Source organism: Panthera tigris, chromosome F3 (assembly GCF_018350195.1).
Source record: "Panthera tigris isolate Pti1 chromosome F3, P.tigris_Pti1_mat1.1, whole genome shotgun sequence".
Lineage (NCBI taxonomy): Eukaryota > Metazoa > Chordata > Mammalia > Carnivora > Felidae > Panthera > Panthera tigris.
In genome coordinates, this window is record NC_056678.1 from 24,829,741 (window position 1) to 24,843,439 (window position 13,699).

At 43.0% G+C, this 13,699-nt stretch overlaps 1 protein-coding gene across 11 annotated transcripts in view; it reads right to left on the reverse strand.

Annotated features, from left to right (window-relative positions):
* Positions 1-748: 748 nt before the first annotated feature.
* Positions 749-13,699, reverse strand: part of SMG7 (SMG7 nonsense mediated mRNA decay factor) — an 89,852-nt gene continuing 76,901 nt past the window's right edge. For 3 of the 11 annotated variants that reach the window (XM_042976023.1, XM_042976021.1, XM_042976017.1), the window contains 10 exons: positions 12,653-13,079; positions 10,695-10,839; positions 9,831-10,210; positions 8,751-9,122; positions 7,835-7,984; positions 5,809-5,889; positions 4,924-5,083; positions 4,078-4,248; positions 3,816-3,961; positions 2,765-3,233 (listed from right to left, as the gene is read on the reverse strand). In XM_042976023.1, the coding sequence (XP_042831957.1) occupies positions 3,072-3,233; positions 3,816-3,961; positions 4,078-4,248; positions 4,924-5,083; positions 5,809-5,889; positions 7,835-7,984; positions 8,751-9,122; positions 9,831-10,210; positions 10,695-10,839; positions 12,653-13,079 (2,194 nt within the window). In that variant the 3' untranslated portion in view covers positions 2,765-3,071. Of the gene's footprint in view, positions 3,234-3,815; positions 3,962-4,077; positions 4,249-4,923; positions 5,084-5,808; positions 5,890-7,834; positions 7,985-8,750; positions 9,123-9,830; positions 10,211-10,694; positions 10,840-12,652; positions 13,080-13,699 lie in introns of all 11 variants that reach the window. The other 8 variants (XM_042976015.1, XM_042976024.1, XM_042976022.1 and 5 more) reach the window with 8 other exon arrangements.

The following is a 13,699-nucleotide window of genomic DNA, read 5'->3' on the forward strand; positions in this document are numbered from 1 at the left end:
TTAGATGGTACACATTTTCTTTTTTTTTCTTTTTACACATTTTCTTTATTACAAGTCTCACTGCTTCCCAAGGAATACAATTTTCAATTCCACAGAGAATTACAATACTAGAGTTATATCCCTTCATGCCTTCTCAGAGAGGGACACTTATTAAGAGTTCACTACTGAATATGTGCCACTAACATTTAAGCGATATAAAGAAGCCAGATTCAGGAAGCCAGCTGGTTAGGACTATCCTGTTAGTTAACATTTTGTATGTACTGTACTAATTTATATGATAAAATTCTATGTATGGTTTTATTTTGGTTATCATTTAACCAAAAGGCTTGATTTTTCAGGGTTAAGTTAGATGAATGATTCCACAAATACATAGAACTCCTCTCTCTCCAGGAGACCTGGAGTTCTCCACAAGAATTCTCCTTCTTTGTACAGCATGTGTGGCTTTGTAAACAGTGTTACTGTGGCTTTATTAATAGTAAAAACAGGGATAAAAATGGAGGGTTGTTAACTTCTTTGCATAAGCCAATCTTTATCAGAGAAAAGAACTGTGACCATCAGTTTCTTTCTACCCGCCCCTTTCCATAATAATGCACTTTGGTTTGGAATGCTGCTAAAAGCAAAAATAACCCTGAAACATATTCAATCTTTGGCCATCTCCGCTCTGCCCTAGGTGACTTGTGCGTAGTTTAAATACTTATTTTTTAAGTAGGATATTTTTAGGTTAGAAAAGAAACCATGTACACACAGATCTGGTTGGAGAGAACATGGTTTAATTAAAGGCAAAGCTGATTTCAGCAGCTGCAGGTCTTGCACAGACAGACCAAAACAAAAAACAAAAAAACAAAACAAAAAAACAAAAACAGAAGAGAAGGTTTACTACACAAAACCAGTTTCTGATGAAGATTCTCCTCTCCCTCCTCATTACTCCACGTTGAGGATGATTAGGCGAGAAACCCCGCCCCAAGAATCAGAAAACATTCCAAACACCAAATTCTCATGCAGAAACGGGGCTGCAGATGGGACCCGGGCAGGACTGGGAGTGAGAGAGTGAACCTGGCTAGCTCGTCTGGGGTGTGAGACTCAGGGACAGCTCGAACACTGGAATGTTACAGCTGCCTGAATGCAGAGCTCAAACACACAGAGTGGGTCAAGGTAGTGGGCAAGGAGGGACTGGGAGAGAGGTGGACCCAGGGAAGGAGCTGGGGAGAAGCACAAAGGGTTTCATATTGCCATTGGGTGGGGGGCTTCACCCTTTCAGACCTTTCCAAAAACAACAAAAAACAAAAACAAAAATCCCCAAACACCACGTCAAACTTAAGGAGCAATACTGTGAGCCTACGGGGCTCCAACCACTCTCTGAAGAGCAACGAGCATTCACCTCACCCCTTTCATCACTGGGGTTGCCCAGAATCTAGCGACACCCGGGGCTCCTGGATGTGCTTTGCTCTGCAGCCGTTTTCCAGTTCGTGAGTCCCACGCTGACTCCATACACTCACACACACTCCCCTTCCCCCCAGGAGAGCAGATGGGCAGATGGGTGCACGCGCGCGCACGCACGCGCACACATACGCACGCACACGCGCACACACACACACACACACACACACACAGGAGACACCTCCCAGAAACAGACCCTACCACTAGCACAGCAATTGGACATTTAGATTGTTTCCATAATTTCCCCTTAAAATATTACTCTTCCAGGAACTAACAGAAATGCTGTCCTTCTGTTTCTACACAAGAAAATGTTCAGTCCTCTTTTCTTCTAATAAATACCAAATAAAAGTTTATTTTCCTTTCTTTCGCCTTTTCCAGAATGGACTTTGTTGTGTTTTCTTCTGTGCATGGTGCACATGTGTCCATGTTGCCTTGAATTTCACTCTGACAGTGGAGGTCGGGGGACGCAGCTGGGCCGGGGCCTGGCCTGCGGTGCACGCACGCAGACGCCGCTGCTTCCTTCCTCCTTGGACTGTCTTTTGGGCCCCAACTGCTGGACCCCATGCTGTTGCTTCTCGGCGAGATGTCATACACATTAGGAACAGAAACAATTACTAGCATACAGCACAGGGCAGAAAAGGGATGGAGGTAGGGACAGGAGGAGGTGGGTGGTAAGCAGGATGGGGTCACAAAAACCAATCGAACAAAAAATAACCACACTGAAAGCTTCTACCTATTAAAATGTGTCAGGCCACGAATGGACCAGCCTGCCTTCCGTGAGACTGCTCACTATGCTACGGTAAAATGTACAGGAATCAAAAACATTAATTTAAAATCTTCCAGCAGTCATCTGCCAGTCCAGCCCAGCACCACCACCCATACTGCATCCTCGATCGGGGCTCGAGCACCTACAGAGTGAAGGGCATTTCCTGCCGGAGTCTCCAGGCCAGAGGAGGGCCGCCAGAACCTTCTGAGTGAAAGTTGAGGCCTTGGACTCTCCCTCGTGGAGCACTGCCACTGGCCGAAGAGGTCCGTTTCCCTCATCCTGTCACCACCAACCTCTCGCAGGAGCAGCGAGCGGGGCTTTTCCTTGCTACACACTGACTAGAAGAAGCACGTTGTGTATGGAAGAATTCAGTGTGACATTATACTACCGAGAGTAATAACAATAATAAAAGATGTTCAGGAATAATCTCAACTACATTCTCAGTCAGCAAAGCAATCATTAATGGATTCCTATTTTATTCCCCAGAGAGGAAAACAGGACCGAGAAGTTCCCGCCGGCTTCTCCCACCTGCCTCCCCTTCTCAGCTTTCACTTCCCTTGTGGCTGGGGGCATGCACGACGGGGAAGGTGAGAGGCGGTGACATCAGGTAACTGAGTGAAGACAAACAGCAGTTCCTCTCTCCCTCCGGAAGGCCCTGGGGGGACAGAGAGTTCCTGATGGTTTTTTCTTTTTGTTGCACTGCGGACATTTCGTGCACACTCAGCGCGCTGGTGGAATGCTTACACCCTCTCGACAGCAAGAGACAGAAGAGAGGGCTGCCACCTGCAGGGGACTGTACGGGCCAGTCCTGCAAACCCAACATGCCATGGTTTATGGAGCCTTCGTTCCCAGGGTTGCCACTCTGGCCTCAGTGTGGAGGGTTCATGGCGCCTTGTCCCCGCTGCTGTTTCTGTTTCTGCTGCATTAACAGCTGCTCCAGAGCGGAAGGTCCAGGATGCATCATGGAACTGGACCAGATAGACTGAAAAACAGCCCAGAGCTTGTCAGCAGAGGTCAAATGCCTGGATATCTGAAAGGGATTTGTTTTTCAATCCTCGCCAAATATAAAGGCATATAAGTCCCAAGATCCCCGCCCCCTAAAAAGATCCAGCCATTAGAAGAAGTTGTTCTAAGACTGTCTTTAAGATCAGTCAGTTCCTGTTATTTTTATAACCAGATGATTTTAAACCAGAAAAGGTGAAAGTAGTTTTCACTAAAACTCAGTGCCACGTGAGACCACAGAATATTTACTATAAAGATTTTAGGCAAACAAAACATTTCCAAAATTAGACACTCTTCTTTTACTTGTTCACAAAAGGCTTCAATCAAGCATTCCAAAATGAATCACAATTTTGACCTTAGAATGCAACTAAAACCTTTGTTTCTGTCCCCGCCCCTGTCCCCAGGATAACTGCTTTATCAGCAGAGAATGCACAAATTAAAAACAACTTCCTATTCAAGAATCTTCTAAGGCAGATCATGTTTCTAGGACTTAGCTAGATATGTGCTATAGATCAATCAGTTCTAAGGGCCTTAGGAATGAGCCTAGCTATTTACATGAACAAAAGCAGAAACAGCTCTGGTGGCTCTTGTTTTCCTAAAACTCACTCACCTTTAGGCTTTCCATGAGGACAGCAGAGGAATCCTCCATGGAGGGGCCGTGGCCTGTCCAGGTGCCACTTGGAGTGCTGGCCTGATGCCAACTGCTCTCAGAGGCTGATGTTGCTGAGAGATAATCAATGCCGAACCCACCCATGGCTGAGAGATGCAAAGAGATAAGAATTCAAGATGTTCTATCATTGCCAAACACCAAACACCAGAGAAGGGCAGAGTAAGTGACTTCACTTTCATTAGGCAAGAAGTCTGGACCTCACCTGGCTTATCAGTTTTCCACCGATCTGCAGTTCTCCTATCCCTGTTATCTGGAGTCCCGATAGGTCCAAAGTTGGAGAATGGAACAGAATTATGGTTATGTGTTGGAGGGGAGCTCGGCAGGCTGCTTGGGTTAGAGGAATGGGGAGACTGGCTGGCTGGTGTTGAATGATCTAGTAAATACCAACAATAAAACAACATAAGACATTAAATAGATGTTCCACAAACATACCAAGAACCTGAGTTTTCTGTAGATCTGATCACTTAAATTCTACTAAAAATAACCACAGGGCTTTGGGACAAAGGTAAAAATAAGGGCCCCCAAAGGGACTCTGCCAGATGCACTAATCCGTCTTAAGGCATACTCCTTGCTTTAGAAAAACAAAAAAAGCAAAACCAAGCAGACAATTTTGTGCATGCACTATTTTGGCATGTCTGTTTCAGATAAATTATCTACTGGTCTTCTCTAATTGCCTAACCTTAAGAATTACTATTAAATCAAACTCCAAGTATAAACTTGGGATTAAAAAACCCCTCTATTTTAAAAAGTTCAACTTTTCCTACAAAGAATGAGTATCTACAAACCAAACTAAAAAACAGCTGGAAACCTTAAGCTAAAACCCATATTTTTCTCCCTTACAACTCTGCTCGTTATGGATGTAAGAAAAAGCTTTTTTTAGTGGCATTTATTTCATGAACTGGCTCATCAGACTTTTTTCCTATTTTCGTTCAGAAATTACTTAAAAAACAGAACAGCTAATATATTTATAATGTAAAATCATACTGATTCACTATCAGTTTGAGGGTATTAGAAATGCAAGGTCTGTAATTTAAAGACTAGCCAATACCTGAACTGGCAGGAAGTGATGGAGACCATGGGGTCCCTTCAAAGAGGGAGTACAGTGATGTCTCCTGGGGGGCCAGCGAAGGATTAAGTTCTGTTTTGGAGCTGGTTGTCAGGTTTTTCCCATATACCTCATTGAACATACTGTTATTTGGGTATCTTTCCTGAAAGACAATGACAACCAAATTATAAACTCACTGCAAGGAAAGAGATTTCAGCAAATGCAATGTTCATGTTCATGAATGACTGATACACTTTAAGCTTTTCTTTTTTTAAAAAGTTTACTTGTTTATTTTGAGAGAGGGAGAAAGTGTGCATGTGCACCTGTGTGCACGCGTGCATGCGCAGACACAAGTGGGGGAGGGGCAGAGAGAGAGGGAAGGAGAACCCCAAGCAGGCTCCGTGCTGTCGGCCTGCAGCCTGAAGTGGGACTCAAACTCAGGTACCATGAGATCATGACCTGAGCCACAATCGAGTCAGACGCTTAACTGACTGAGCCACCCAGGTGCCCCACTTTAAGCTTTTCTTAGTAAGACAAACTTTTGAAGACTTTTGTTTCTTTTGGTTTCCCTGTTAAATTCATTTTCCCTCACCCTTTATTTTCTCTATCTATGTAAACAACCCAGATTAAAAAGTACAAATAATTCACTTGGCTGAACAACAGAGCCCTAAGGATTTCCATATTAATGAGAAGTTAAAGGGTTCAAATTTATAACAAACAAGTATCTGATATACCCAAATCAGAGAGAGACAGAGGATAAAAAATCTGGAAGGCAGCAATATATGGGAGAGAAAGGGAAGAGAAAAATAGGGGTACTGAAATAGAACGGGAAAGGAAGTTCCAGCCTACAATAAAAGCACAATGCAGGATTCTTCACTGTTGACCCACCTGATTGAGAGAGAATCCGGTGAGGGACAAGAAAGAGGATGAGTGTGACATGAGCTCCGAGGGCTTCTCCAACAAGGATTTCTTCAACAGTGCCAGAAAGAAAAAAAGTAGTTACATTATGGCCTCCATTTCCTTAGTATCAATCTTAAGTTCCTACACAGAGTAGAGGACCACCAGTTAAGCATACTTGTACTTACCTGTCATGTACAATGTCGGGCTCAGAAGATGTGAATTACATATTCCTACCATGACACCAGCTACATGCCAGTTGCCACAGGTAAGTCAGAACCCTCCCGGATCAATACCTCTAATCTAGCACAGAGATCCTGGCAGGGACCAGGGACGCTGGAAAATGGCAGTTCTGAGTGTTTACTAGCAGGAACTTTCCCAAATCCCCTTGTTAAGAGGTGCATTTAAAATACTCTCAAAACAAGACGCTGAACTGATCTGGCAGTCTTTTTCCCCCAATTTTTAAAACCCTCACATTAATGACTTAAAGGCTTTCAAATCTATTTGACAACTGGTTTTGTCAACATGGTTCCTAAACAGCTATTTGTGGTATATGTTAAAATAGTTGCTGAAGTTGAGCTTACGGGTACTGGCTCTAACAAAACTACCAGGAGAAAAAAAAAAAGCTGAATCTCTGTCCTTGAACGGTAGGTCAGCAAAGCATTTATTAAATGTCTGCCACATGCAAGGCACTGTCACACACATTGTATCATTAACAACATTAAATATAGAAAGTATTATATATATGTTTTGTAAACATGGGGAAAACAACTCTAAAACACTACCCTCCACGTCCACTTGCACCACCACCAGTTTCGTTGTGAATGGGGGGGGGGGGGGGGGGGGGGGAGCATGGCGGGAACCAGGGAGCCGTTAATGAGTTGTCCGAGAGGCACCCCCCCTGGCCTTCAAGCCGCACGAGCAGAGAAGCAGCAAGAAAGGCAAACACACGGAGCCAACAGCTTAGCAGTTAGGTTTCCCACAAACCCCTAGGTGCCATCACTGCGCTCTCCTTCAGTTTCTAGGGGATCTCTTATTTCTCTCACTTGGGGGAAGAGTGGCGCTCTCTCTGCCCACTCACGAAATTCAAGCGCCAGGGATGGCAGCTTCTATCACGAGAGACGTGAAGCTTTTATTTCTCCTAATCCTAAAGTCAATGCATTTTAACCTTATGAACGTTTTCTGGCCTCATGTTTATGGGAAAGAAATAGCAAAAAAGTAGAACTCTGAATTGTTTTTGTGTTTTGCTAAGATGGAGTAGACAAAGGGAAAAACTTTCTAGCATACATCTTCCCAATTTTTTTACATGCTCCCCCACCTTCGCAGAATGCAACGTAAACATCAATGAGCATATACAAGGCCATCCTTTGAAATGCTAGAGGATTGTTTTAAAAAGATACCACTAATCAAAAAAAAAAACAAAAACAAAAACAAAAAAGATACCACTAATCAATACATAAGGCTTTATTTTATGTCATCCTAGTTATTTCTCTCTGTATTTACTCATTTATGGCACGCCGTTTCTAAATAGAATCGTCTTCATTTTTACTCATTCTGTTTATGAATCTCACTCTGAATTGAAGTCAGGGCTCTTAGTTAACCAAACAGAAAAGAGCTACATACTCTTCAATAATGTCACTAAAAAATCTAGAACATTTATATGAAGAAAAATCTCACTGCTCCTAAGCAAGATTAAACGATCCTTGAAACTGCTGGGTTTAGATGGAAGTACCACCTGCAAAGTAAGTTAATTTGCCAGCATCACATCCTATGACCAGCCCTGAATAACACTTACAACAAAGCTAGGACTCGGAGATTTAGAACCACGGAGTCAGAAAGGTTTTGCCATATTCTACTACCGTTTGAAGGTTAGCTTTGGCAGTGAGAAAATAAATTGTACAATTCTGTAAAGAAAGAAAGCTCAAAGCTCCAGAAAAAAAGAAACCATCTATTCCAAGGACTACAAAATCTCAGGAAAGAAGCTGGGGTTAGAGCAAGAATTACGTCAAATACATACAAAGAGGCTCCGTCCAGGAAGAGAGGCGAGAGGGCCCAGCAGAGCTGGGTAAAGATCAGGAGGGTTAGAAAAAATCAGCTCTTCCTCTTCCTCCAAGGCAGCCAGACTCTTTAACAGGTCCGGAGGAAGCAGAGGGGAGCCCTTGGGGTCCTAGTGACAGAAAGGATCACAGTGAGATATAGTAAGGGATGACGAAAGCACAAAGGAGTAGCAGCACAGTTAGGGGGACAGAGGTAAGTACAGTCAAGCAGAAGAATCCCAGGGAGACGGTACTACGCAAAGAAAAAGCTCTGAAACAAGCAAGGTGACACAGGACAGTGGTAGTGAAAGAGCAAGACGGTAGAAAGGAGCAAAAACCACTGACAAACAAGGAGCAGCACATCAAAGGTTAACGCGGCCAGTGAGGAAAACAATGCGTAGCAGGGTGATCAGCGTGATCTTGGGCTAACAGAGAAACAGCTCTTTTTAAAAGTTACACATGCACACCCATTTCTCGTGAATAAAGAGAGAAAGGAAGGAGAGCTCCACTATCGAAAATAACTGGCTGACTTCGTTCCTCTCAGAAAGCAATTTGTTTAAATACGCAGTAAACCTATTTTTAAACTCAGATGATTCAGCCCAACTGAGAGGAGCTTTGTTTCACAATTCCCCAATATGCCGCGTGCAAGATTTCTGCACATGATTTCTCTGCCAGACCACCACAGTCCGCATCGGTGACAGAGCCCCTCGCTCCTCCGAATCCAACAGACTGTGCCAGTGTGTGGAGGAGACCAGGAGCCACACCAGGTGCCGGGCAGCGTGCTGCAGCGCTAACGAATCGGAGAGTGGCCTTTACAAGCATCTGCTTTAGAAATTCAAAAGATACGCAGCCCCACACCTATGTCCGCTGTGTCTGGTGATGGGAAAGGACACACACCTCAAATGGCATCCTGGGCACAGGATCCTGCTCTGGACGGAAGACTCCTGGTGACCGTTTGCCTCTGCGGTCCACACTTGCTTGCTGGGCCATGACAGCTCTGTTATCAGCCATGCTGTAGGAAGAATCCCAGTAGAACTCTGGGACCTTGACTTCTGAGGGATTATGGTTATATGGCTCCATGGGAAAAGGCTTCATTTTTTTCTCTAGAGGCTGCTGCTGCATTACAGGAGGTTGCAATGAAGGCTCAAACAGTTTTATGGGGTCTTGGGGCTGAAGGTAGTAGGGCTGTTTCACAGGCATGATTTTCCCTAATGGGCCTTGAACCTGAGGGGGATTCCACAGCTGTTTGGAGGCATCTGCCTGTTGATACTAAAAAAGAGATGCTTGTCATCAAGATGAGGATAAAATGCAATGTTACATTCAATACTCAGGAAATCACAAAATGAACTTGAGAAACTTAACTGACAAAACTCAGTTTCCTTTACCCTTTACGTTTTTCAATACGCAGAGCTTTCTTGGATGATGGGCACTGAACTCACCTTCTCTTTCAATTCAATTATTTATGAGGTTTAATGAACAAATGAAAGCGTGTGTGCTATGTGTGTGTGTTCCCCCTTCCCAGCCCAAGTACTGCGGGGTTGATGATATTTAAGAATGGTGTCATAGCTTTCTTAACACCTCGTCAAGATTATGATTCTATTTCCCTCCTGTAGTTTATTTTCAAATAGGAGAATTATTTATACAAAGTTCTTTTCTACAAAGTTGACAAGCAGCAGCAGCAGCAGCAGCAGCAGCAGCAGCAGCAGCAGCAGCAAAGAACAGTAGTTAAGATCTATTATCCTTTACAAAGGATAAAGGGAAACATCTGAACTTCCCTAAACAGCAGAGAGAGTGTATTCTTCTCCATAATCCTTCCATAGCAGAAGCATCTGGAAAGCTTAAGCAGTAAGCTTTGGTAATTTTGGTATTTCTAATTAACCAAAGTAAGTTTGGTATTTCTAATTAACCAAACACTGGACCATTCCAGTCTCCCCTCCTCCTGATCTTGGCTGGACGGTACGCACAACTGTGACTCACCTGCTGGAACCCAGAGTGGTGAGGAGGGCTTTTCCCCAAAGCCGGCACGGCTTTTGTGGGGGATTGCTGCTGAGCTAGAGCTTGAACCTGCAACTGGCTTGTGGACTGTGCTGTCGGCTGAGCTGGTAAAGATGTAAGGGGTTGCTGGGAAGGTGGCTGTGGCTGTTGAGGTCCCTGGTTCATTGGCCCTGGTCCAGAGGGCCGTTGCTGGCTGTAAGGAATGTGGGACTGTTTCCCAGCTTGCACCTGGTTTCCTGCTGGAGAGTGAGCTGTAGGCTGAAGAAAGGTTCCTGGGACAGAAACACCAGCTGGGAAGGTGTAACCTGAGCCCATAGAAAATGCCACAGGAGGGGGAATAACATATGTTGGGGGCGGGAACCCTTCAAAATAGAAGAACATAGCAGCTTTAGTTCTAAAGACACTTAGCAAAAGAAAGGCAAAAATACGTCATTTGGGGGTAAGGTGGGGTAGGGTAGAAGAAGAGGTCTTCTAATAAATTATAAACGGCAGGAATCAGACATCAAGTAAGACTGACCAAGCATCAATCTTTAACTTGATTTCAAGAATTAAATACAGAGTATTGGCTGCTACTTCTATCCACTGAATCAAGTGGAGCATTCTAAAGGTGGTTTCTTAAATGCTATGTTTAGTGATAGGAATTCCTTCATGATAACAAACATGCATTTGTATATACACTACAGAGAAATGGTTCAAAAAGAACTTAGTAAGCATCAGAGAAAAGAGAACTTCCTTCTACCTTTTAACATTATGGTTTAGTAACGTAACTCTGACAGAATATAAATTATTCAATGAGGGAGCAGAAACTCCTATACAGATGAGATTAAGTAGAAAATGTGTATTTACCTGGCCGGCTAGGAAGAGGAGGGAAGGCTCCAGGGTGATGAATGGGGATGAACTGGGAGTTACTTGCTTGACTTGGGGTTTGAGTTACAGGTGTTTTCCTGGCTTCAGACACTGGAGTCTTTCTTAGTTCTGTCTGGGATTTCACCTATGACCAACAAAAGCAAAACCATCTATAATAATCTGAAACTCAAATGTATCACAAAGAAGCACCTCTAGGAAAGAATTTAAAACCCCATTATGTCAAAAAAAAAAAAAAAAAAAAAAAAGAAAAAAAAAAGCATATGAAGGTATTTAATACCTAAATAAAAAGTGGGGGAAAAAAATCAAAACAAATTATTTGTCAATTAAAGATAGAAGGGTTTCGTTTAATTGGTGTGATGATTTTGCTTACACAAAATCATGAACATACTAAATACAGAAAGGACCTGAGAGCTCATTTGTTTGACAAATGAGACATCTGATACCAACAGGTTAAAAAACTTGCCTATAATCTTAAGCCACCTATTATGGGCTCCAGGGCCCTTTATACTCCAATTCATTAGACAACAAACGGATAATGAATTAATAATGATGAGTAACTCACAGGAGAGACACTTTGGCCCTCAGTTTAATTTCATCTGGGCAGCCTCAAGCATACCAGTCAGGCATCCACCGTCCACCCCCAATGCTACCACCCCTTTAGAATAAGGATACTGTCAGCAGTAAGAACAGGGCCCAACATCCTACACAATGAGCTACAGAGAGTAAGATGTCACATGCATTGCTCAAATTGAGTAAAATGAAGGAAAACAGGTACATTTACAGAGAACTTAGGATGAGGTACAGAGAGGTGATACACTGACTCCTGTCAAGCTTTCTTTCGTCTGGAGGCAGATTTAAGAGGGATGAGAGACCAGAAAGGAAATGCTCAGACTGGCCCTTGCTGGGAGGCAGCTGCAGAGAACGGAGGCAGAGCAGGCAGGACATACTAGACTCACCCCTCAAACACTGGTCCTCCAGCTTTCTACAGTTCATCTGGCTTATTCTCGGTCTTTCCCCAGCACCTCCCTCTCCCCATGCCTTTTCTCAATTTCTGCCCTGTTTTTCTCTGTTTCTCTATTAATCTTAAAATGCAACTATTATGTGCTTATTTCTCTCCTTCTCAAAAAAACTCTGTAGATGAAACAGGCTGAAGGCACTGTTTATATCTGCAAGCAGCCTTCAATAATGTAATGTTCCTCGTGCCTACTGCAAACAAATACATTTGCCAAAATATGCTAACAAATCACATGGCTATTTAGGTATTTGTTCAGATGTGAACAGTATCAATGAAACCAGCACAGAACAAAGATCATTTTTGTTTATATGAAATCATCTCTATCTCCTCTTTGGAAAGGTTTAAGAAAAAGTCACAAATAACTGAGTACTGTTTACCTTTTCCCAGCAAGAGACTTAAACTCTTGCTTTACAAACTCCCATGAGCCAGGATAACACTGAAGTGATACAATGCCACCGGCTGGGACAGGTATCAATGTCAAGAAAAAGTCTCATCTTTTCCCAAGAATATATTTTATCTTTTTTAGTGAATCTGAAAAAAAACCCTATAAGCCTTAATATACTCTTGGTCCTACTTACTGGCTCTGTACAAGACCCTAGATTTCCCAATAGAACCCTAACAAATGGCAGTTACACCTTCTAAAGCAAACAGAATTCTTTGCGGAACTGACAGCTCTGGTCATTTCAAACTACCTAACTGAAAGGATTGACAGAAATGTCAAGACAGGTTGAGATTTTTTCACTCACATTACAATTTCTACAGGTTGATGGAGTAGCCACCTACCACAGCTCTTTACATGACCTTACTGTGCCGCATTCAAGCTTCCAGAAGAGCCAACTCTCAAGCTTTAGGAACAAAATGAAAAATCTTGCCTTTTGTGTGAGCCTTCCTCTACCTGCATTATAGTTCAAATACAGCTTACCTGCACTGCCACATTCTGCTTTCCTGTTTCCTGTAACTTTTCTAAGGTGCATTTCTTGGTTTCTGTTTTCCTCTTGTTGTTGTCCTTCTTTCCATCATTCTTAGTTACAGTTATTCCTTTGCTATAGTCCCTTCTCACCTCTTTGGGAGGAAAACTTCTTCCTTGGTCTCTGTTCACTTCGCGCGGCTTAATGTTCTCTTTGAAGGTGACCATTGGTTTCTCTCCTGTGTCACAGTTGTTGCTTAGATTACGGCCCGTGGACAGCACTGATTTCAGTCCTGGGTTCCCATCCGCAGCCAGTGACTCTATCATGGATGTTTCTTGCAGAATGAGGTTCTCTTTGGCTTCACTGGGGTCTTCCAGTATTAACTCAGGAATTTCTGTGATAAACAACAATTTCCCTACCTCATTTTCACACTGAATCAGCCTAAAAAAGTAAAAATAAATCCACATATGAAAACCATAAACTTAAAAAACAATAACAATGGGACTGTGCATGGACCCAACAGTCAAGTAAGTACATTCCCAGCCCTAAAGACTTAGAGACAGCAAGATATTACAGTGTAATATTTTTATATAGCATAAAAAGCAGTTACAGAAAAACTCCAATCCTCATTATCCCTTAGCATCACCACACATTCCCACGCCCCTTTAATGCTTTCTAGTAATGACAGCTATATTTACTGAGCATGTCTTAAGTACAAGGCCCTAGACCAGACCCTTGAAGTAGTGATCTGTAATTCCTGTTTTATAGGTGTGAAAACTAGAGCTCAGAGGGATTAAATTCATTCAAGCATGCAACCAGTTAAGTGCTTACAGTAGTAGGACAGGAGCCTGCATATAAAAATTAATCTGAAATAGTTACTGACTTTGGAAAGGTTAGAATCACCTGGGGAGATCCTAAAGACACACACCTCGGGAAGTGGCAAAACTAGAAACCTATCTGACTCTAGTCTATCCTGACTGAAATGGACCGCCACGACCCTGTCAACACAAATCACCATCCCTGTGAACATACAATTTTGTTAGATTTACACAGATATTTAC